This window comes from Hyperolius riggenbachi, chromosome 4 (assembly GCF_040937935.1).
Source record: "Hyperolius riggenbachi isolate aHypRig1 chromosome 4, aHypRig1.pri, whole genome shotgun sequence".
Taxonomy (NCBI): Eukaryota; Metazoa; Chordata; class Amphibia; order Anura; family Hyperoliidae; genus Hyperolius; species Hyperolius riggenbachi.
This window is the reverse complement of record NC_090649.1, coordinates 368,152,363-368,176,404: the sequence shown is the minus strand read 5'-3', so window position 1 is coordinate 368,176,404 and position 24,042 is coordinate 368,152,363. Positions and strand designations below refer to the sequence as shown.

The following is a 24,042-nucleotide window of genomic DNA, read 5'->3' as shown; positions in this document are numbered from 1 at the left end:
CCAGAGTTCACAAACAGATAAATTATATATGCTCAGCGCAGAGTCCAAAAACAAAAGACGAGTCTTCAGCAAAGGATAAAAGCAGGCAAATCTCCACCACAATAAATATTGGGTTCACGGCACAGCTCTGCAATCATGGATACCCAAAAAAGGAAAGAGGCTTACCAGCTGGTGACAACCCACATTATAAGGTTGTATCAACGCTTTGGTAGGACATCAGGAAGCAACAGTCTGTCCAGGATCCACCAATTCAGCAATGATTCCTCTCACGAATGGATATCAGTAAACATCATAAAAAACAAACAAACGGCAACTCTAAGTGTAAACCGTTTAATATAGAGTTTTCATAGTAAAAACAGCTTAAAAATAGCATAAAAATAGCATAAAAACAAAACTTACATACGGGGCCCATGCAATGGGAACCCCGAGAAAGTTGCACGCGTGTATGGGTCAGCGGTAAAGGACAGTATGAAGGAGACAGGCGGCACCTTCATACTGTCCTTTACCGCTGACCCATACACGCGTGCAACTTTCTCGGGGTTCCCATTGCATGGGCCCCGTATGTAAGTTTTGTTTTTATGCTATTTTTATGCTATTTTTAAGCTGTTTTTACTATGAAAACTCTATATTAAACGGTTTACACTTAGAGTTGCCGTTTGTTTGTTTTTTATGATGTTTACTGATATCCATTCGTGAGAGGAATCATTGCTGAATTGGTGGATCCTGGACAGACTGTTGCTTCCTGATGTCCTACCAAAGCGTTGATACAACCTTATAATGTGGGTTGTCACCAGCTGGTAAGCCTCTTTCCTTTTTTGGGTATCCATGATTGCAGAGCTGTGCCGTGAACCCAATATTTATTGTGGTGGAGATTTGCCTGCTTTTATCCTTTGCTGAAGACTCGTCTTTTGTTTTTGGACTCTGCGCTGAGCATATATAATTAAACATTTATCATAGGTGTGTGGTACATTGGTCTGATTTTTGAAATGTTTCAATCAGTCAGAAAAATTGATTGCAATTCTTGAATTGAAAAGATATTTAAAAATATTGCATGGTGTGTGGCCACCTAAAGGAAGATTTTCTTTGACCATCTTGGAGCAGGATTTTATGGGAATGCGTGTTCACCATGTTGCTATCAAATGCCTTGAATAGGGCAGTGCTGTCATGCAAAGAAAAATGAGTCCTGCTATGTAATAATGCATCATGTGGCAGCACAGCAGTGAGCATGTTAAACATTGCTTTCCATGCAATGTTTAAAGGTGGCCTCACACATGATAAAATTTGCTATATTTTTTTTTTCATTTCAAGAATTACAATCGATTTTTTGGATTCATTGCAATGTTTTAAACATCTGATGTATCACATACTTGTGATCAATTGATAATACTTGTCCCCCAAGAGATACGAGGCAAGCATATGTGATTTGTCTTGTCAAATCAGAACAAAGCCTAGTTTTATGTGGAACTAGCCACAGAGTACCGTCCAGTTGTTAGATTTGAGATAATAAACATGCATATAATTATCATTACTATAGTTCAATATCTGCAAATTACTTAACGACCTATTAATGTTTTATTGTGAAATACTTAGATACACACATTTCTTGTTAAGATGGTGATTATGCATTCTGTCAGAGGCTGGTGGCTACAATCAGTAGCCCAGACTTCTTCATTACTGGTATTTTTCATTTATTGACCTTTTGTTTATCTTGACAGATTTCCAGGAACCTTATGCTGTTGTTGTACTTCTAGAACAAGATTTAGTTGTTATAGACCTTGCACAAAATGGGTAAGTTTTGAGTCATCTGCACCTACATGCCCATATAAGGGGCTATCTTATACTGTATATTTAATAATAAACCATTTTGGGGGGGGGGGGGGGTGAGAGGGGGGGGATTAAAAATAACCTCTTAAAGGAAACTTTAACTGAAAACAAATGCCCAGTTACTTACGTGGGGCTTCTTCCAGCCCCCTGAAGTCCAGCTGGTCCCTCACCGTCTCATCCTGCACTGCTCAGTTCCACCGGTGTCACCCTCTGAACACTGCCCTATGCCATGGGCCTCCTTCAATGGGCTTCCATGGCTGGGTGCGTTCTGTGCTTGTGCAGTAAACAAAAGTGCTACTGCGCATGCTCAGAATGCTCCAGGCCAAGGGAGCACGAAAGAGGTGGTGTACAGCCAAGCGCAATAGCAGGCAACTCGTGAGTCACTAGCCTTATGGAGAGGGGTAGCAGAGGAACAGCAGAGTGTGGAATCACGCCAAGGGAGCAGGAGGACTTCAAGGGGCTGGTAGAAGTCCCAGGTAACTAACTGAGCAATTTTTTATTCACTTAAGTATCCCTGTACAGAAATAAAAATGAAATGTCTGTTTTTATTTGAGTCAATGCAGAGTGGTATGTAGAGTACCCATCCCCCACCCCCAATTCGATACAGCATGCACTAGTGACCTTTTATAACCCTTAACATATCAAGCTGGGGTCTTCTGAGGAAGGTTACTGATATTAGAAATACTTTCAGGCACCCTGAAAATCTATCTGATTATATACAGTATTATATTCATGTAAAACCAGATATATGCACTTTTGTCATCAAAGAACATGTTTTCTTCGGACATTGTAGTTACCAGATTAGTTACCGGTATTGGCCTGGGAGATCCTCTGACAATGTTATATTGTTGAAGGCGAGTAACCTGGAGCACCAAACCTCTTCATTTTCTTTATGATTTTGCAATAAAATAATCTCCTTCATTGGAATCCCCGTCAGAATTTTTGCTGGCAAGGTCACTGTGTTTCAAATTCACTTAAGATTGTCTTCCGATTCTGTGGCATCTCTTTGGTGTAAGTGGGCTTTAAGTAATGGGGTTAACTCACCCTGGTCACCGCTTCCGGCCACAGCTTTGTATGCCCCTCTATGTCCTCCCAATACTTCCTCCTTCCAGCTGCAAAGGAGGAAGTGTCAGGAGGATGGAGTGCGACGGCCAGAGGAGGTGATCATGGTGTGTTAACCCCCTTTCTTGCAGCCTGTCTACACCAGCGCTGTGCTTAAGTTTCACCTAAGGTTAAACTAAATTTCAGTACCGCGTGCTTATCTCTGCTTGAAAGTGACTGCCTAATCTTGCCAGTATGTCCAGTTAATTTTAAATGTGAAATATTTCTAGTTTGCTAATCTAGCTGTATACTTTTCTTTCAATTCAGCTATCCAATTTTTGAAAACCCTTATCCTCTGAGTATACACGAATCCCCTGTAACTTGCTGTGAGTACTTTGCAGACTGCCCTTCGGATCTTATCCCTGCACTTTATTTTGTTGGGGTCCGGCAGAAGCGACAAGGGTACAGTAAAAAGGTATGTGCAAAGAATGGCAATTAAGGTGGAACTGGTCGTAGATGCCAAATACCTGTTGTCCAGAAATACTTGTACTGGGCCCCACTGTCACTGTGCTAAATGGCAGGGCCCCGGTGTGTAGATCCAAACTGAATATCAACATCAGGGACGTAACAATAGGGGGGGGGGGGGAGGCAGAGGTTACAACTGCATAGGGGCCCTTGGGCCAGAGGGCCCCTCCCTCAACTGCAGTATTAGCTCTCTATTGGTCCTTTGCTCATAGTAATCACTTCTATAGCTACTTTGAATAGTGGCAATCATTAACAAGCGGTTCCCCATCCCCTTCTTGCACCTCTGACACTGTAGTTGCCATTTCCAGGTTTTGGTGCACCGTATCAATTGTTATGTATAGAGTGCTTAGGGGCCCCAATGTAAAACTTGCATTGGGGCCCACAGCTCCTTAGCTACGCCACTGATCACCATGAACAATTGCACACTCTCTAACATCCTACCGTTTCATAGAACCCTTCTTTCTGGTTAGACCCCTATTTGCTATGCACTTGAAGGTGGGATCTAGCCACTGGAAGCCTGTCATTTGTCACAATGCCACTGTGGAGATGGGTAAAAAGTAATTATTTTTCTGCCGCACTGGAATTTGGTTTACACAAGTACCACTTCAATGCAACTGCAGTCTTTTCTTAAAATGCTGTAACTGGTAATTTCAGTGTGGTATTCATTACAGGAATGGCCCATAAGTGGTGGGAACTGGGGTGTCGGCACACAGAGCTATCCAGAAATTATCATCACAGGGTAAGTAGGAAACCTTTTAGTCTAAGTAATTTGGGACTTCTGATAGTTGTAAAATATGTTTGCTCCAATATGACCTTTGCAGGCACTATATGTACCTATACTGTTTTACTAGTTATATATGGTCTGATCTGTACTAACCTAAACCACTGTATACAAATCTTTCATTTTTTTAGATGCTTGTTTAGCCATACTTGAGCCCTTTACCACACTTTTCCTAAATCTATATAGTGTTCTGTGAGCTGTCTTGTATCAGAATGGATGTAGCTGGGTGTGCACATGTTTTTTCTTGACCTGTAGTGTCCTATAACAGAATTCATTTTGAATGAAAAGAAAAAAAATGTGTAGTTGTTATGATCCTTTGTTGTTTTCACATTGTTCTTTGACTAAGGGCTAGTGGACAGCTAATCACAAACGTTAAAGGGACACTTAAGTCAAACAAAAAAAATGAGTTTTACTCACCCAGGGCTTCCAATAGCCCCCTGCAGCTGTCCGGTGCCCTCGCCGTCTCCCTCCGATTCTCCTGGCCCCGCCGGCAGCCACTTCCTGTTTCGGTGACAGGAGCTGACAGGCTGGAGTCGCGAGTGATTCTTCGCGTTCCCAGACACATTAGCACCCTCTATGCTGCTATATGGTATATGATATATGCTATATCAGCATAGATGGCGCTATTGTGGCCAGGAATGCGAAGAATCACTCGCGTCCCCAGCCTGTCAGCTCCTGTCACCGAAACAGGAAGTGGCTGCCGGTGGGGCCAGAAGGATCGGAGGGAGACGGCAAGGGCACCGGACAGCTGTAGGGGGCTATTGGAAGCCCCAGGTGAGTAAAACTCTTTTTTTTTTTTTGACTTAAGTGTCCCTTTAAGTGTTTTTTGAAAGCGATTTCGGGCATTTGTGCAAACACTGGTGCACACAACAGCTGGAGGTCCTGAGCACCAACACTGCTTGGGAACCCCAAATCTGCATGCAACACAAAAGTGGGGGCGCGCAGGCTAACCCCGGAGCTGCCACCACCAGGAACTCACCCCCACTACACATCCCTTAATGAGGTGCACCAGCTCTTAATGATGAGGTTTGCCTTTTACACTTTGATTTGGTATCCTGTGTTCTTAAGTGATCCTGTAGAAAATTGCATCACATCTAATTTGTGATGAGCCTGCATACTGCCCATAGCATTGCATGCCAAATGGAGAGAGGTGCTTTTGTGTTTTTATTGTCACATGATCTCAACCTGTAAACTTTTTTTGAAGATACAAAAAGGTAGAAAATTAATGAATAAGAGCTGAACTAGACTGTTCAATAGATGCGAGCGCTGTAATAACCGCAAGGAAATTTGGACGCAGCCGGTGCCACCATAGACCGTAATAGGAATTACGGCTATAGCGGTGAGTATAGCGGCCTGTCAGAAGACGGAGCTGAAGCTACTTTTAAAACACTGTAATTGAGCCACCAGCAATAGCTGGCAGCCAAATTACATAATTCCCCACCATTCACGTAGACCTGGAGGGGGAATAGTAATTAAAGAGACTCTGTAACAAATTTTTCAGCCTTAGTTCTTCTATCCTATAAGTTCCTATGCCTGTTCTAATCTGCTCTGGCTTACTGCAGTCTTTCCTAACTGCACTGTCTCTGTAATAAATCAATGTATCTTTCCTCTGTCCTGTTTGTCGGGCTAAGGCTTGATTGTGTGGAATGTGCAGGGCTGCTTGTGATTGGTAGAAGCGATACACACCCTCTGCAGGCCCCCTGCACACTGTGAATGACTCACACACTATACTTAGCTGATCCTATTAGAAGCTGGTTAGTTTGTTTGTAAACACTGCCTAAAACTGTTAATTACAAGCCAGGATTGCAGCAGAGAGTGGCAGAAACCGCACAGAGGGGCACAGGAGAAAATAATGAATAGAATGGTATGCTTTTTATTGTAAGAATATTAGAGTACAGATTCTCTTTAACGCCGCAGGGACTTTTGCAGGAGCAGGGTAAGCTATATATCGGCTGCATCCTGCGCCCAAGTCTCCCGGCGGCAATTTCATACGTACGCCAATAGATTACCTCACTGGTATCCTTTCCAATAAAACTTGTAGACTGGGAAATTAGATAAATAATAAGACAAAAATATGATCCAGACAGATAAAGCATCTCTGTTAGATCAGAGTTCAGGTTTACATTATCTAGTAAACTTATCTGGGAAGCTGAACTGAAAGGAATATAGAGGTTGTCATCATTGTTTTCAAAAATGCCAGTTGCCAGACTGCAGTGCTTTTAGCTTTCAGTGGCTTTTGACCTACATATCTGCAGTATGCATACAGCTAGTATAGTTAAGTAGTTAAAACACAATATACCTGTTCTGTGTCAGTAAAACCCAACCAAGTTTAGCTGTATGTTCAATTCTTTAAAGTGAACCTAAACTGATGAACAAAAAGAGTTTAACTTACCTAGGCCCCCTGCAAATGCCCTGTACCTGCACCATCACAAAAGCGATCCTCCGGTCCTCCGCAGCGACCCTCTGTGATTTAGATGTGCGGCCCTGGTCCTCGCGCCTCCTGATCGCGCTTCCATGAACAGGAGCGATCTACCCATGGCAGTACGAAAAATCTCTATTGCGCATGCATGATCGGGGACGCTCGCAGCCGCGTATGGACAGTGGCTGCCGGCCGGACAAGGGTCGCTGTGGGGAACTGGATGATAGCTTGGTGTTGGCGTAGGCACAGGGCATCTGCAGGGGGCTGGTAAATTCCCTTTAAATGTATATAGCATTGAAAGAATCGCATGTCCCAAAAAAGATGAAGATAAATGTCTGTCAAAAGGGAGCCCAAGATGCACAACTTGCTGCATACTTACATAATGTATCTCAATGGAGACACAAAGGGCTGTGTTTTTGCGTGCCTTTTTGATGCATTTTTGTTTTTTAAATATAAGGGAGCGTATTAAACAAACGCATGAAAAAGTGGAACGCTTACAAAAACACACTTGTTAAACTAAAAAATGCTTAGTGCAGGAAACACATGGTTTTCTGCATTGCCCAATGTGCTCTCAGCCTAAGATTACAAAAATGGAATAATGTTTTAAATAATATATTAACCACTTAATGACAACCAGACTTATAAAAACGTCCTGCTAGAGCCTCTTAACGGCTCCCAGATGTTATTATAAGTCAAACAGTGCTGCTGCTGCCGCTGTGCGTGTGCACGTGAGATTAGTGAGAGAAAAAAACACCATAGGAAAAAATACACCTTTATTTACAAATAATATATTGTCACCATACTTTGTACTAGGGACATAATTAAAATGTTGTGATAACCAGCACAAATGGGCAGATGAAATGTGTTGGTTTTATGTATAGTAGCAGTGTTTGTATTAAAACTATAGGTGATAAAATTGGAGAAATAGTGTATTTTTTAATTTTTTTTCTTGTTTTTCCCTTTAAAATGCATAGAAAATAAAGTAATTGCTGAAAACAAATATCAACCCCAAAAAGCCTAATTGGTGGTGAACAAAACAAGATATAGATCATTTCATTGTGATTAGTAGTGATTAAACTATTAGCAAATGAAAGGGTTGAGCACTGAAAGGTGAAAATTGCTCTTGTCCGTTAGGGTAAAAACCGCTTTGGAGTGAAGTGGATAACCACTTGAGGACCACAGTGGTAAACCCCCCTAAAGACCAGGCTGTTTTTTTTCATAATTGGCCACTGCAGCTTTAAGGCCAAGCTGCAGGGCCGCACAACACAGCACACAAGTGATTTTTCCCCCCCCCCTTCTCCCCACCAACAGAGCTCTCTGTTGGTGGGGTCTGATCGCCCCCTTGTGTTTATTTTTTTAAAAAATATTTATTTTTAAAAAATGTTTACGATTTCTCTTTTCTTTTTTTTTTTAATCCCCCCCCTCCCTCCAGCCGGCCAATCATGGCGATCGGCTGTCATAGGCTTCGGCCTATGAGAGCCAATCGCTCTCTTGTCCCCCAGGGGGACAGCGGTGTCACACAGCTGTTCCCAGTACAGCGCTGCTGCTGATCGTAATGCTGTACATGTAAATAGACGGCGATCACGCCACCTAACAGTCTCGGAGACTGAAGATGGGGCGGAGCTCCGCCCCCTGCAAAGGAGATGCGAGCGCAATCTCCTTCAGTAGCCGGGTCCAGGACCTGACGCCAATCGGCGTTAGGCGGTCCTGGCGCTGCCGCCGCGGCCACGCCGATTAGCGTGGCGCGATTAGCGTCTTAGAGTAGTTAAAGTAGGTACCTAAATATGATGATCTGTAATTCAATAAAAATGGTTTCAATGTAAATGTTTTTCTTCTAGCTAGAGGAATGGTCTTCACGTTATCAATGTTTTAGTAAAAGATTTATTTATTTATTTATTTATTTTACAGTCACGCCGATGGATCGATCAAATTTTGGGATGCTTCAGCAAGTATGTTTTAGTTTTTGAATTGACCTACAAGTAACTTCCTAAAGTGGTTTTAGAAATCTGTTGCATGAATGCTACCTTTCTTTGTCTGTTTTCTGTCTGGCTCTCTTGCATGCTTTTTCTCGCTCTCCTACCTCTCATGCTCTTTCTCCCTCCTTTTTCCCATTTCTCCTCTTCCTTTTCATTCTCCCTTTTTCTTTCTCCTACTCCCTCTCCATCTCTTTGATTCTTTCTCCTTCCTGCTCAAACTCCCTCTCTATAACTCTCCCTACTCTGTGCCCAACCTGGCTCTATTTTTCTATATGGTTCTCGGTCCTTCCACTTCTGCCTCTTCCTCCTTAAATGTATCCTTGTGCCGTGGTCTCTGAACTCAAATAACAGTGCTACAGATTTACAAAGACAGATACAGTTTATTAGAAACATTGCTTTAACAGAGTGATCTTGATTGTTTGCTCTACTCAACTGCTTGGCTTTGCAACCAGCTTTCGTTCCATCAGTTTTTATAAAATGGCAACAGTGATTTTTATTGTTTACTTCAAAAATGTGCACATTTACATCCCAGTTCCAGACATTATTATTGAGATTGGATAGAGTTGGAAAGATTTATATATGGGATCTGGCAGTTATTTACTGCTGCTGGTTTTCCCTTGGATAAGATTTTCTCTAGTCCATAAGTTTTCACTGTCTTTAAAACCATGATTTTTCTTCATCTAGCTTACCCCTTCGTCCTTTTTTTTGCCTAAGAACCAGAAATATTAAGTCCCCCAAATCTCTCTCCATACTTATGGATCATATTAACGTAACCCCCTCCCCCCAAATTAGAGAGCCGCAGTCATTGTGTCCACTCTAGCTCAGATTGTGCTGTTCTAAACCACTCCCTCCCTAAACCACTTTCACAGTATCTCAGAATCGCCACCATAATTGCTTGGTATTGTTACTCCTCTCCATGTCATCCCACCTTAGCTGTGCCCATTACCTAGGTGTCTCTCGAATTGGCAGAAAGCAGAAAAAAAATCAGTTTTCGTCAGACCTCATAATCTCCATCTCTGCTTTCTTCATTCTGTCATTAGGTTCAAACATCGTTACTTTCAACTTACTTCAATGCAAACTGTTTTCCAGCACTGTTTTGAGTGATGAGAGATGTATATGCAGTGATGTGTTGATTTAAGAGGGAAACCTACATTTCAACTTTGGTGGTAATGGGAATTTGCAAGAAGACTCTTACAGCATGCTATCTGGTGGTATGTTACCACAAACCTGTAACAATTTTGAGGGTTATATATAACTAGTTTATCCTTTACTTTATTCCTCATATCAGATACCATAAAATGATAGCTGCACAGTTCAGTAGTTCTTCAGATTTTCTGGGCTTTTGTGCAACTAAGATGGATGTAATATGTAGTTGGTCTGTTATAAGCTATGAGAGCGGCTTCTTCATCGCTATGTTGAAATGTTGGTGACAAGCTGTTCTTCATTTAGTGTGTGTCTTCTGTCTATACATACTTCCCTCATACATTTTATGTACACTTTTTTTTATAATATTCCCTGTTGTGGTACTTATGGGCAGATCAGGGAGTAAGGACAATACTCCCAGATGAAAAAGAGTGGACAACGCAGCAATCTACAAAACCAGCCACTACGTTGAAATTGACCCAGTACATTCTGATCAGCTGTTTGCTGGAAAGATAGAAGCTTTCATTTCTTCCCAGGTTCAGTGGAAATGTGCATGTTAGGAGAATTATGCACTATATCACTTTTGTAACACCCCCCATGATGTTTACTGTTTGTCTGAAGAGTTAACAACCCAGTCTTATCTAGCATGGGCATCTTAAAGTTGTGAAGGGTGCCATACACTGGTCAATGGGAGGGCCCTATCTGGTTGAATCCCTCCACACCCTTTTTACAGATTTTCATTTGGTTTCATGGTGAAATCAACAGAAAATTTGTGTGTAGTGTATGGAGGGATTCGAGCAAACAGATCCCTCTCTGATCAAATAATGATCGGAGAGCAATCTATCTGACGCATGCCTACTGGGATTCTCAGTGATTCCCACGCAGCCCCTTTCAGCTCGGGCAGTGTAGAGGCAACACTACCCTTTCCACGGCATGGTTCCAGTGTATTCTCTGCTGACTGCTCTCTCCACTCCTGAGTCCCGGGTGCCTGTTTGACATAATTATACAGGGCAAATGCTAGGGGCTAGCATGGCACGTACCTTGCAAGACCACTAGTGCAGAGTTCCCCCAACCCTGTCTTCAAGGCCCACCAACAGTACAGGTTTTACAAAGACCCACAAGCATACACAGGTGAGGTAATTAGTGTCTCAGCAGAACTGATTAACTATTTCTCAAATTGGCCAGATAACAATGCAAACAATCTACTTGTGTATGGCCACCTTAAGTCTGGCCATAAAGTATTTGGATAGAGTTGAGTAGTATTGCAGGATAATTGCAACTATTAAATCTTTGTTACTCAGATTGTTGGACTTCAAAGATTCTTGAGCACTCTGTCTAACTCCTTTTGTCTTTTTGTAGTAAATTTGCAAATGCTGTACAAGTTAAAGACTGCCAAAGTATTTGAAAAATCTCGAAATAAAGAGGACAAACCTAGCACAGACATAGTAGATGAAGATCCCTATGCCATCCAGATGATCGCTTGGTGCCCTGAGAGCAGGATACTCTGTGTGGCAGGTGTGTCTGCCCATATCATTGTCTACAGGTTCAGCAAACAGGAAGCAACAACAGAAGAAATCCCGGTAAGAGTATCCTATCATGTCAGTACATATCCAGATCAAGGGTGGTAGTATTATTTGGCTGTCGTATACAGTATATAAAGTGAAACTTGGAATTTGGAAATGGAGTACCTTTCTACAACATAGTGTTTGTTTTTTTTGTTTTTGTTGGGGTAATTTTGTAACTGCAGAGGGAAAGGTAATGATTATATATAGAGAAATGTGAAATTGGAACTTTAGACTAGTTCTAAGAAAAACCCTGAAAATAACTTGGGGGTGTTGGAACACACTTTCCTACTCTGAGGTTGTAACAGCAGAGCAGGTCCTGCATTGCCTAGATTCTGATCCTTGTGACAGGTATAGGTTCCAGCTTAGTGATCCTGTACATATATCCCTGTTGCAGTCTGTTATTCCAACCCTCAGCCCATTTACTCTAATAGAGAGCGAATAGGCTGGTGGCAGGAAGTGTAGTCTTCTATAGTACCTTAATCTATCAAGAGTCGATAGGAAAATGAGTTGCATCATCTTTAGGCTTGGTGAAAGCAATTGAGTAAGTAAGCATTTTCCTTTGAAAACGTTCCTTTATGCTTTGTTTTTCATCTTCTGCTTGTAACACAAGTCCTTGTGAAAACCACACCTCCTAAAGAGGTACACAAGCAAAAATGATTAATTTTAATTTAGGAGTTCATTAAGAATTGTTAGAACCTCTGTAAGACCATTATTGGTGATGAGTCTGTGTTATTGGCATCCCTTTTGGTTGTGAATGATTGATGCACTGTAACTGCAGTATTAAAGGGAGTAACTTGTGGCTAGTTTCATACATTAGTTTTACGTACATTAATGTATACCTGAGACAAGAAGTCTTACTTGGGGCTTCCGTAATCCCCGTTAGGGCCGCTCGTCCCTTGCCGTCTCTCTAGGTGTCTCCGGTCCCCCGCAAATCAGCTGGAAAGCCTGGACGAGTTGCACGTTATCGTGCATGTAGTGCTGCGCAGGCGCAGTGTAGAACCTGAGACACTTCTTGTCTCAGGTTTCCCTTAAGAAAAAGATTAACCTTTAAAGATATATATAAATATGTGTGTGTATAAAACAACTTGAGATGTAATAAATGAATGTAGCATAATGAGATAGTTGGCTTTATTAAAATAGCTAATGAGGATTTGTTATGCTTTGCTTCTAGCTACTGGAAGTAAGATTACTCTATGAAGTCAATGATCTAGAGTCTCCTGACATTGAACATGTGCCAACACCTATTGGAGGGCCCAATCCCCAACCTGTTGTTCTTCAATCTCACCCATCTACAAGTAGTAGTTCTTCTGATGGCATCCGTGACAATGTACCTTGTCTAAAGTACGTGTTTATTTTTTCCTTTAACTGCTTTTGATATTCATAAGTTGCATTATAGGTATTGTCTGATACCTCAGAATGTGTAATTGGTGGATGTTGCTCAAGTGTTGTAAAGTCAGAAATCAGAATTTGTTTTATTTGACAAATACGATGGGGTCATAACTGGAATTGGCACATACAGGAAACATACAAAACTGAAAAAAAGAAAGCAAAATAATACTTAATAACAGAGTAGCAGATAGTTGTTGATAATAGTAAAGTGCATGAATTTTGCATAATCCATAATTTTGTAAGGGGCGTGGCGTGAGTTCAAGAATGTGTTCCTGTGCCCTGAAGGCCTGTTGGAAAGTTAAGTCACAATATAGTGAACTGAATTCATTTTGGCCAATAATCTGCCTATGCTGTCACCAATTTCATCCAACATCTGACAGAAGGTGTCTTGCAGTTTTTATGTTTAAACACTATAGTATATGGTCTATATCAGGCATTACTTTTATTTTCACTGTTTAAGCTGATTGAAAAATTACTTTCTGCTTCCTGAACAAAGCCATCAAATTAACGAGCTGAATATATTACCTATAATGTAAGCAGACTATTGTTTTGTTTTGGCATCCCCCCATCACCAATGCATTCCACCCCAATGCACACCTCCAATCCCAATGCATACCTCCAATTTTTTCTCTGGCTCCAATGTAATAGAGTTCTGTGGGAGATCTTGTCTATCCTGCTCACTGCTGCAGCCATAGTCGAAGTATGTATGTATGCTATCTCCTCTTCTTTCTAGCATATCCCTGTGTGTAAACCTTTTCCCTCACAGTTCTGGATTTGTGGTCACTGCTAAAGCAGTTGTCTTGGATGGAGTGAATTTTTTTTGCCATATTTCGATAAGAGTTCCCTCAGAGGTCAAGTAAAGCGTACATATAGTATATTTAGCAGCTGTTGGATTTCCAAATAGAGCCATGTTCCATGCCAGGTTGGTGTTTTAGGATTATTGATGAGGAAATCAAGGGCAGCTGTATGCTTCTACATGCACATACAGGCCAAGCCACCAAGGAAAGGTGTTTTTGGTTTTCAGTTGTTTTTTCCTTAGTGCTGTTATATGTGTAATTGATCTCTCAACTTTCACAAGATTTGATATATATTAATATCTCAGGTTATTTTTATTTCAGAGTTAGAAGCACTCCTTTAAAACAATCAGCTGGCTATCAAGTAGAACTGGTGACCCAACTTGTATGGGTTAGTGGCGAACCTCCTCAGCAGATAACTGGCCTGGCAGTTAATTCCGCTTATGGCTTGTAAGTATTTGTTTATTATTTTTAGATACAGTAGAGGTCTTGCTGGTTTCCTCAGTTCAAACAGATTCTGATGGCTACTAAATTGGCTTAAGGTGCCCATTGACAATCCACTCTTATTTGTCCAATCTTAGCATTTCTATGTAATATAAGGGACTGCCTAAAGTATGCGTTCAATATATTTACTCGGTTTACCTTTCTACTACATAGATTTGGTACAATTGGACAAAAAAGATTGGATCATTAGTGGCCACCATTACATTTGGCATCTTAGACTGTTTCAGGACTCAGTCTATTCTATGTACTGTATGTACTGGTTAGCTGCCATTGGTCATTTTATGGATATTCAGGTTTAACAATAAAACCATTCTAAGTGGTTGAAATGGTCAAAATAAATTTCTTCAAAAGCCTACTTTCAGTACATGTCCCTAAATTCTCTGTGGAGCAAGGAAGAAAACGCAGATAAACGAGTGGCGATGTTCTCTATTCAAGTATACACAGAGAAATAAAAATGATCAGTACACTAGTCAGAAGTAACACCAATGAAGGGGGAGGATCGATGGGTATCTACCAATACAATACTCCTTACCTAATACATTTGTCTAAATAGGTTTTAAAACTTGACAAAGTGTTTTGTTTTGGGGTTTTTTTTATGCCCGGCCTCCAAAAAAGCATGTCCTCCACTTACATATGCTTACCATTCCATATCCAGCCATAAAGGTTAATGGTCAAAAGGAAGAGTCAGCGACCATAAGGTCTGCCTCCTCCAGTAACAGAGTGAGCAGACAACCTCTACATGCGCTGGTTAATGACATTCAGGGTAGATCTATATCATTGCTGGGAACACATGATGTAATTTTCCATCCAATCGACAGATAATCTGATGGGAAGTTGTATTGTGTGTACATGTCCAAACTGCTCCCGATCAATACAGGGATCGATTTTCGGATTTTAACTTTGCAAAATCGATTTCTTTATTGATCAGAAACAGATTGCACAGGTTAGAAATAATTGTCCAATTCTCGTCTATCAGACTGGAAGTTGCATCGTTTGTTCCCAGCATAACAGGTGCACTTGTTCCATTTCAGGTCAAACACCTTTTGTCAAGCACATCAGTTGGTAACAGAAACTGAAAATATGGCTGTAAATTATAAATTATCTGGCATCTGAATTATAAAAGGACAACTATCATTAGATCATTGATCTATACTAGATTTCTAAAAGCCGGGCTGGATTTGTACTTTTTACAGCTCAAACCTGCTGTCACCAGTTACACCCCCCCCCCCAACTAACAGCATCCTCATCAAACCCCCCCCCCCCCCATACACACACACACACACACACACACACACATTCCCAGCAAAAACAGAAATGTATCTGAAGCTACTAAAGAAATATTCTTATTCCCCACTGTTCCAGCACTAGGTCCCTCTCTGCTTGAATAGGTTTTTCATTGTGTAAACATGGGCGCGGGCAATCGTGTCTATACTGGGCATGTGCAAGAAAGGTCTGTGCATGCACAGTAAAACTTAGGCACTTTAGGCACTTATTTAAGTCTTTTTTGCTGCATTCACAAGCACTTCATGTTACTGGGTATGTGTGGACCTGCACATTCCGTATACAGATACACTTGCCCACAATTACACTTGCGCACTGAAGAAACCTATTCAACCAGAGAGGGACCTAACACTGGAACAGTGGAGTATAAGAAGAAACATAAAGCCTCTGGGGCACAACAACTCCCTCCTCCCCTTTATAGATGCATCACAGCTCCCAGCATGCTGCTCCCCTCCATAGAGGCACAACAGCTCCCATATAGTATTAGGTCGTGGTTGTCCCCAAGGACCTCAGAGCTTGCTGCTGGCCCCCAGGCCTCCTTCAATGTGAATAGTAGTCCCCCAGAGCCACTGCAGAGTATTTTCAGAGAGGCATGCTCACCTGTCTGGCTGGCTTGCTCCACTGTGTGTTTCATTCTTGTCCTTGTGGGCGCCTCATCTCCGTGGCCTGACAGCATGAACATACTCAAGTGCCGCCAGGTCATGGGCATGAGGTGTCTGTAAAGACGTAAACACACAGAGGAGCACGCCGGCCAGACAGGTGTGTGTGTGTGTGTGTGTGTGTGTGTGTGTGTGTGTGTGTGTGTGTGTGTGTGTGTGTGTGTGTGTGTGTGTGTGTGCCACTGCAATGAGTCATAAGCTCCGGGGGGCCACTAAAAGGTATGAGGAGGGGGAACAGTATCTATGGATTTTGTGAAAAAAGTGCATTTTTTTTGTGTGCACAATTAAACAAAAAAAAACTAGTGCACAAATTCATAGATCTTCACCTTATCCTTTACTATGTATAGCATCACTTTATGTCAAGTCTTAACCATGCCTCCTTTCGTCACATGGGTATGCAGCACGGACAGTAATTGCTGTGCAAGATGAAGCCATGCTCAGCTTGTCATGTCTGAAAAGAAAGCATGGCTTCTAGCAAAGAAGGTGAGGGTAAACCAGCACCAGGATGGGCTTGAAAGTCAGTCGGTATTTTGTCAAAATAACAGCCAGTGAACTGTGGTGTCAGCAGTGGTCATGTCCATATTTATCACAGTAAATTGTTTTATGTACTAAGTAGTGCTATGCAGATAGCTTATATTAAAATATATTTTTGTTTGTTCACCCAAATTGCAGTTCTTGCAGCCTTTCCAACTGGACTTTGCATCTGCCTACAGGGCACACTTTATTTTAGATTAAAAGTAGTGTGTTGCACACAGAAAACAAACACATGGCATGCTTTATTTTATTTTAAAAAGCCCCTGACCTAAGGCAAAGCTACCTAAGGTAAGCACAAAGGTATGATGCTGGATCCACATACCTCTGTGGGTTGTCTGTTACTCTCCTTGTACCTTTGGCCCGTAATCACTCAAACTATTTGACTTTTGCCAAACTCGAATTTTCAGACAAGAAGAGACAGGCCTGCTGGGATGTTCTCTCCAATTTCCCTCCCATTCCCTCCTCTTCCCCACCCCATTCACTCCCCTTAAGAGCAGGGAGTAGGAGGGTGATGGGAAGAAATATTGCAGCAAGCCTTCCTGTCTGAAAATTTGACTTTAGCTAAAAGTCATAAACTTCAGGCAGGAAACAGACTAGGCATTTTATTCATAAATATGTTACTGGATTTTATTCCATTGATTAGGTAAATTAAATAAAAAATGCAAATGAAAAGATAACTAAAATACAGCAAAAAAGATGAAAGACACACACATTGGGAGGCTGGGAGCACAGTAAGCAGTGCAGAAAAACATGCGTTTCTGCACTGTGCCTTTTTCTTCATTCTTGTTGCGTTTGCATTTTTTTGGGGGGAGGGGGTGTTTTGCTTTTGCATTTTTTGTTATCAATAATCAATGAAGTAAAAATACAGTAGCATATAAAAAAAAAAAAATTATCAACACTGCATGTAAAAATGCTTTCTCCTGTGTCTATTGAGATACATTGTGTGCGTTTTACATGTGTCTTTAATAATTATGCAGCACCTTGTGCGTTTTCAAAAATGCACAATGCACATATGAGTTTTTACATGCAGCCAATAGACTTACATTAGTGGCAGAAAGGCTAGCATTTTCCACAATGCTGGCGTTTCTGCCTAGTGTGTTCCCTGCAGTAAGGAGGGATCACGGGGGACTAGGGGAACGAGGAGAGGAACAGATTATCCAGAGATATGTAGATCCAACATGCTCTATTTTTACCTTGGGTAGCTTTGGCTTGGGTCTGGTCCAGGGCCGAGGCAGAGGCGAGAGAGGCTCCAGCCTCAGGGCGCAGTGTAGGAGGGGGCGCACAGCTCACTTAGCTATCATTCTCTTATTGTGTTTGAAGCAGACAAAAATAAGAAAAGGGGATACATGGCAGTGACTGCAAGCCAGATAACTAGAGATTAAGGTGTTGGGGGCCCTGGGGAACATCTTAGTCTAATAGCAAAAAGTGTGATTGCTGGGGTGGGAGGGATGGAGGGGCGCACTTTGGTGTCTCAGCCTTGGGTGCTGGAGGACCTTGTCCCGGCTCTGGTCTGGTCTCATTTAAAACTAGGTCCATGTGTTTAATACAGTTTTCTAAACACATATGAAATGTATGTTAAGTTAATGTGAAATGAATGTTAAGTTAATGTGCATCTTTTCTCTTCTTTTTGTCTACAACTTCCAGAGTAGTATTTGGCAACTGTAATGGTATTGCAATGGTAGATTACATGCAGAAAACTGTTTTGTTGAACCTTGGTACAATTGAACTCTATGGATCGAATGACCCTTACCAGAGACAACCACGGTCTCCACGCAAAACACGGCAACCTTCAGGAGGTAAGATTAGGTTCTTTTGTGTGTGATGTCATTGGTCAGTATGTAAATATGTGGATGCAGAAATTCTTTCCTCTGTTTGTGTCTTTATTTAATCATCCTTCTGTTTTGTCATTTTATGTTATCTGCTTATCCATTGTGTGTTTATCTTCTGCTACTCCGTTTCTTTCTCGGCATGTATCTGCAACAATTTGTGGTTGTTGTTGGTGGAGGTGCACAGGACTCACCGTTTTGGCTCAATGGAGTGCTCAAAGCCCAAAGGAAAACATCATGGCTAGGCAAAAAGAGAATGCAGAAGGCTGGGCACATTCATATAAAACGCCTGTTTATTGAAAAAAATGTAAATACATGCAGCAATACACAGCAGAGACTGCATATGGAAAGAGAGTGCACAAGCAGCACAGAGGTTGACAGCTGTTTCGCACCCTTAACTAGGGTGCTTCATCAGGCATCCCCTGATGAAGCACCTCAGTGACAAGAGGGTCTTCTTGTCATCACCCTGATCTTTAGCTCCTTCCACAGATTCTCAATTGAATTCAAGTCAGGACTCTGTCTGGGTCACTACAAAATGTTAATGTTGTTGTTGTTGTCTGCTAACCATTTCTTCACCACTTTTGCTCTGTGTTTTGGGTCATTGTCATACTGAAATATCCACTGGTGTCCAAGGCCAAGTTTCTCTGCAGATTGCCAGATGTTGTCGTTGAGAATACCATTACTGATTAGGTTACCTAGTCCATTGGCTGAAAACCACCCCAAAAGTATTAAGTTCCCACCACCATATGTGACAGTGGGGATGGTGTTCTTTGGTTTGAAGACTTTTCCTTTTTTACGCCAAATGAAGGAAACATCATTGTGACGAAACAATTCAATTTGTGTTTCATCTGACCATAACACAGAAGACCAGAAGTATTTTTCTTTGTCCAGATGAGCATTTGCAAAGGCCAAGCAAGCTTTTGTATGCCTTATCTGGAGGAGTGGCGTCCTCCTTGGTTTGAATCTGTGGAACCCAGCAGTGTGCAGTGTCCATTGGATTGTCTCCCTTGAGACATTGCCACCAGCAGAGCCCAGATTCTCATTGGTGGTGCTCCTTGGATTATTTTTCACCTTTCTCCCTATCCTCCTGGCCAGCACAGGTGTCACTTTTGGCTTCCGACCAGGTCCTCTGAGATTTTCCACAGTGCGGAACATCTTGTATTTTTTAATAATACTTTTCATTGTAGCCACTGGAACTTGAAAACATTTAGAAATGGACTTGTATCCATTTCCTGACTTGTTAGCAGCCACAGTGCTCAGCCGCAAGTCCTCATTGAGCTCCTTTGTCTTTGTCCACAAACCAATTGCAAAGAGCTGCTGTTTTTTCACCTGTTGACTTGTTTAAAACAGCTGTTCCCAATTAATCAGGGTAATTAGGATGCTTTAGAACAGTTTGGACTATTTGGAATGGTATAGAACTGTGGGATTTCCCACAGACTGTGGCATTTTGTGAAGGGTATGGATAATTTTGGACTGGACACTTTTGCTCAAATGTAAATACAAGCTGAGAAATGTTTTTTTCCTACAATAATGCCTCTTGTACATCGTCTTATTATCTTTTGGGAGAAACCTATGTTTTTTCCCGTCAAAAAATTGTATGAATAATTATGGGCAGCACTACATTGGCTGCATGTTTGTTCCAAGTTTTTCTCAAGCACCTGAACATCAGCACTGTGGACAGTCAACTAGCATTTTTAACTTGAAATAAAGACGGTATCCTCCATATTCTTCTCAGTTCAGGTTTCAGTTAACAACAGTATTAACCCCCTTGGCGGTATGAAAAATACCGCCAGGGGGCAGCGCAGCAGGTTTTTTTAAATTTTTTTTTTAAATCATGTAGCGAGCCGAGGGCTCGCTACATGATAGCCGCTGCTCAGCGGCATCCCCCCGCACGCTTCGATCGCCTTCGGCGATCTCCGATCAGGAAATCCCGTTCAAAGAACGGGATTTCCTGGAGGACTTCCCCCGTCGGCATGGCGAAGGGGCGGGATGACGTCAGCGACGTCGGGACGTCATTGGGACTCCAGATGCAACCCTCGGCACTGCCTGGCACTGATTGGCCAGGCAGCGCACGGGGTCTGGGGGGGGGGGCCGCGCGCTGCACCGGATAGCGGCGATCGGGCGCGCGGCGGTGGCGATCGGGGTGCTGGCGCAGCTAGCAAAGTGCTAGCTGCGTCCAGCAAAAAAAAATTATTTAAATCGGCCCAGCAGGGCCTGAGCGGCACCCTCCGGCGGCTTACCCCGTGACACACACGGGGTTACCGCTAAGGAGGTTAAGTAACTGCCTAGACTTGTGGTTCTGTTTCATGGTGTATAGTAGAGAAGAAAAGAAAGTGGGTACTTTCTTTTTTTAATTTAAAGCAGAACTTCAGGCTGGTCTATTATTTTACCTTTCAAAGCTTAATGTTATCTTTTTTTTTTATAAAAACAACAGTCTTGCCCACGGGGCCTGTGTAGTTTGGTGAAACCTGGTGGAGAATGTGGTGATTTAACTACTTTTGAGCAATGTTTCTCTGAGGACTGATCTTATTTTCAAGGCTGTAATGTGCCCCATATCTAGTCTCAGACGAATATGTTTGTAAAGCAAGTTAGCTTAAAACATCCTCTCTCACCATACCCATGGTGAAAGCACTCTTAAAGGAATCCTTTAATTAGCCTAAAGTAAGTAAATTAAACACAGCCATTTGGAGAGCATGGGCTGTATTTAGTCACTGCAGTCTGTTGTCTAATCCTCATTGGTATAGTGGAGCATCTTTTGATGTTGAGCTTTGTGCAAATCTCACCATCTGCATAGCTTCAGAGCTTGACTTGGATGCCATGATGGCCTCCTACCCTGTACATGCACATTCAGACTATATTCTCCACCCATGTTCCCCCCAACAGCCTTGCCCATTTGTGGGTGGTGAGTGGCTGTTGATGTGGGTGGAGTCAGCCTCTGCATTCGGCTCAAGCTTCATCAATCATGCTGATGATCACTTTGACATAGTTGGCTATTCCACTATACTAAAGAGAATGAGGCAACAGACAGTGGTGACTGCAGGATGAGTTGGTGCACTTATGGATCTGTGTAGTTTATTTACTTTAGTCATACTACAGGGTCCCGTTAACTGTGATCCGCTGTATGGTGTGATGATCACATTTACAGGGTTTATGAAATGGAGGAGGTGAAATGTTGACAAAATTTTAACTATAGCGTATATCTAACCAGTGTTTGATATTTAGCATAATTTCCACACTTGGAATCTTGGACGTCTCCTAGTGTTTTCTTATTCATTCTACATAGTATCTGTGTAAAGATGACATTTGTCTTTTTAAGTTTTGTTTTCATGTTGCATGTACTGTTCTGGTGTCTGTCTTTTCCTTTTTTCATCGCTTCATTAAGGGTTGCTGACTGTGGCTTCTTGCATGTGCGGCTTTTCTAGCTCCTCAAATATAAGTAAGTCCACTACTGATAGTAAAATCTGCTCACTGTATTTTTTCCTGCATCACTTTGTGTGATTTGACAGTTGTGAAAAATACTGAGAATAAAAATGGAGGGTTGTGTTGCAATTTTTGAAATTAGTAGACCACATCCTAGCACATTGTCACGCTTACGGTACTACCTTAATTTCAAATAAAATTTATCGCAATACCTGCATCCCTTACCCACTCTTAACAGGAAAAGGAACATCCTAAATATGTAAAACCTCACAGTTTGAGTGAAGATTCAGGCAGATAATTATAAATGCTCCTCTGTGACAGGTTTACTTTAAAACTTGAAATACAAAATACATGTATTTACCGAGCCTCTAATTTCTCCCTGATAAGTCATGCAAATTTACCATGTAAAAGATTTTGCCCCTTTGAGATCATCTGAAAAACCCCTTTGGCTGGCTGTTGTATATAACTGTTTGTCATCTGCCTCCTGTATATGAAGTGCGTTGTATAGAGGGTGTAAAGAAAAATCGGTAGGTGACTATAAAATGAATTATAAATAAGAAGCAGCTTGGGCATTATTTGGCATATTTCAAAGCAAACTTACCATTTAAAAGGAAGCTAAGTGCATGCCCAGTTTCAGCTTAGAAGCTCGAAAATCGCATTGACCTACACAGAGTATAGCGAGCCCAACTAACCAAGCTTTTGCCCTTCATGTAGAAACTTGTGAGTTTGCCATCCTGTAACATTATTTTTTGTTTTCAAAATTCATTTAGCTGGCCATATGTCATAACATGTATTCGTGTTGTGTGTTATTTAATTCGTAACCCCCCCTTCCCAAGTAACCTAATGTTGCATCACCCACTATACAAAACTCCCCATTGTAGTGATGGTCATGTCTATGAGAACTCCTAGAGAAGCATGTGATCATATTGGTCAGGTGATAGATATGTAAGTCTTTGATTTGCCAGTCATGATTATGTGCTAAAGCAGGATGTGATCACAGCAAATCAGAGCTTTGCAAATCTATCAACTGATGAAACAAATCACATGCTTCTCCATAAGTTATCCTACATACAGTATGTCATCACTACCCCTTATATACACATCTTATTGCTTTAGCAGAGTCTTTTTAACACAAGAGGCACAATTTTGGCATTTGTAGCGATAAAGTAGCAATTAAATCAGACATTAAAGTGTAAAACAACAAAGGCCAATTATTTACTTGTTCAAGGTGATTATTCTCTCCCTAGAACTTGTTTCTACTCTCCTTCTGCCTGCTTTTTTTTTCATATGCGTTTTTTCCACTATCGTTACTGTGTTTAGTGGGTATGTTTCACTTATTGGATAAAAAAAATAAATAAAACCATGTAAAAAATGTAAACAAAAAGATGTAAAGCGTAAGCTCTAGGTTAAACCTTGTAGGGCGAAATAGTCCAGTGAAGGAGACCACTGAGGTAGACTGAGTGATGAGTAAGATGTAAAGCAAAACGCAATAGTCAGGGAAAAGGGGCAGGAAGCAGAAAGTAGGGGAGTGGTGGAATTGTGTAAGCAAGAAAAATGTGGATGGGGAGAGATAGAGTTCAACACAGTGGAGGTGTTATCAGAAAAGTGATGGGCAAAATAAAAGGGTTGTGAGCTATGTAGTTAAAAGGTGGATGGGAATATGCATATTAGACAGGTATTTATGATATGGATGGATATGAGATACAGATTGTTGTAACATAACTCTGCAGAAACATACTCCCAGGCTGTTTTGCCATCTCTTCTGGTGAATTTCAGATGCTTGGAAAGCTTCCTACAGTGTCCACTCAATTCTTGCTTGTAGGTGCATCAAATGGTCAGCTTTAGGTAGGAGAAAATAGGGAGATTCAAATTCAAGGGGAACCTAAAGATTTGCTATGAATCAGTAGGTTTCTATGTTAGAATACCTCGAGAACCATTTTTTTTTTTTTTTTTGATGACCGGATAGGATAGTGAATATGATAGGACTCAGGGCCGTTTCTTGCCCCGTTCAGCCGGTTCTGCTGAACGGGGCGCCGATGAGAGTGACAGATTGGGGGGCGCCAGGCTAGGCAGACCAGGCATCCTCTTTTCCCCGGACAGGTCCACTTTTTCCGACCTGTCCGGGGCGACCAGCAGGTTATTTTAAATGTCCGGGTACAGGGGCGGCAAGCTAGCATACACTAATGTAATGTCACTGACTGATGCAGAGGCTCGGCGCGCTGCCTGCTCTGAAATAATAGCAGCAGCCGAGCAGGCAGCGTCACACAGATTTCCAACAGTCAACACTCCACAGCCTCCAGCTTCTTCCTGTATGGGATGTGGGGCCCCGCCCCCTTCCTGTCCCGGCCACACAGCGGCACT

The 24,042-nt window shown here is 41.8% G+C and overlaps 1 protein-coding gene across 8 annotated transcripts in view; it reads left to right on the top strand.

Annotated features, from left to right (window-relative positions):
- Positions 1-24,042, top strand: part of STXBP5 (syntaxin binding protein 5) — a 557,868-nt gene that overhangs the window by 474,732 nt on the left and 59,094 nt on the right. For all 8 annotated transcript variants that reach the window (XM_068231993.1, XM_068231992.1, XM_068231991.1 and 5 more), the window contains 8 exons: positions 1,716-1,788; positions 3,193-3,340; positions 4,062-4,129; positions 8,499-8,539; positions 11,069-11,289; positions 12,446-12,615; positions 13,782-13,907; positions 18,080-18,231. In XM_068231993.1, the coding sequence (XP_068088094.1) occupies positions 1,716-1,788; positions 3,193-3,340; positions 4,062-4,129; positions 8,499-8,539; positions 11,069-11,289; positions 12,446-12,615; positions 13,782-13,907; positions 18,080-18,231 (999 nt within the window). The remainder of the gene's footprint in view (positions 1-1,715; positions 1,789-3,192; positions 3,341-4,061; positions 4,130-8,498; positions 8,540-11,068; positions 11,290-12,445; positions 12,616-13,781; positions 13,908-18,079; positions 18,232-24,042) is intronic.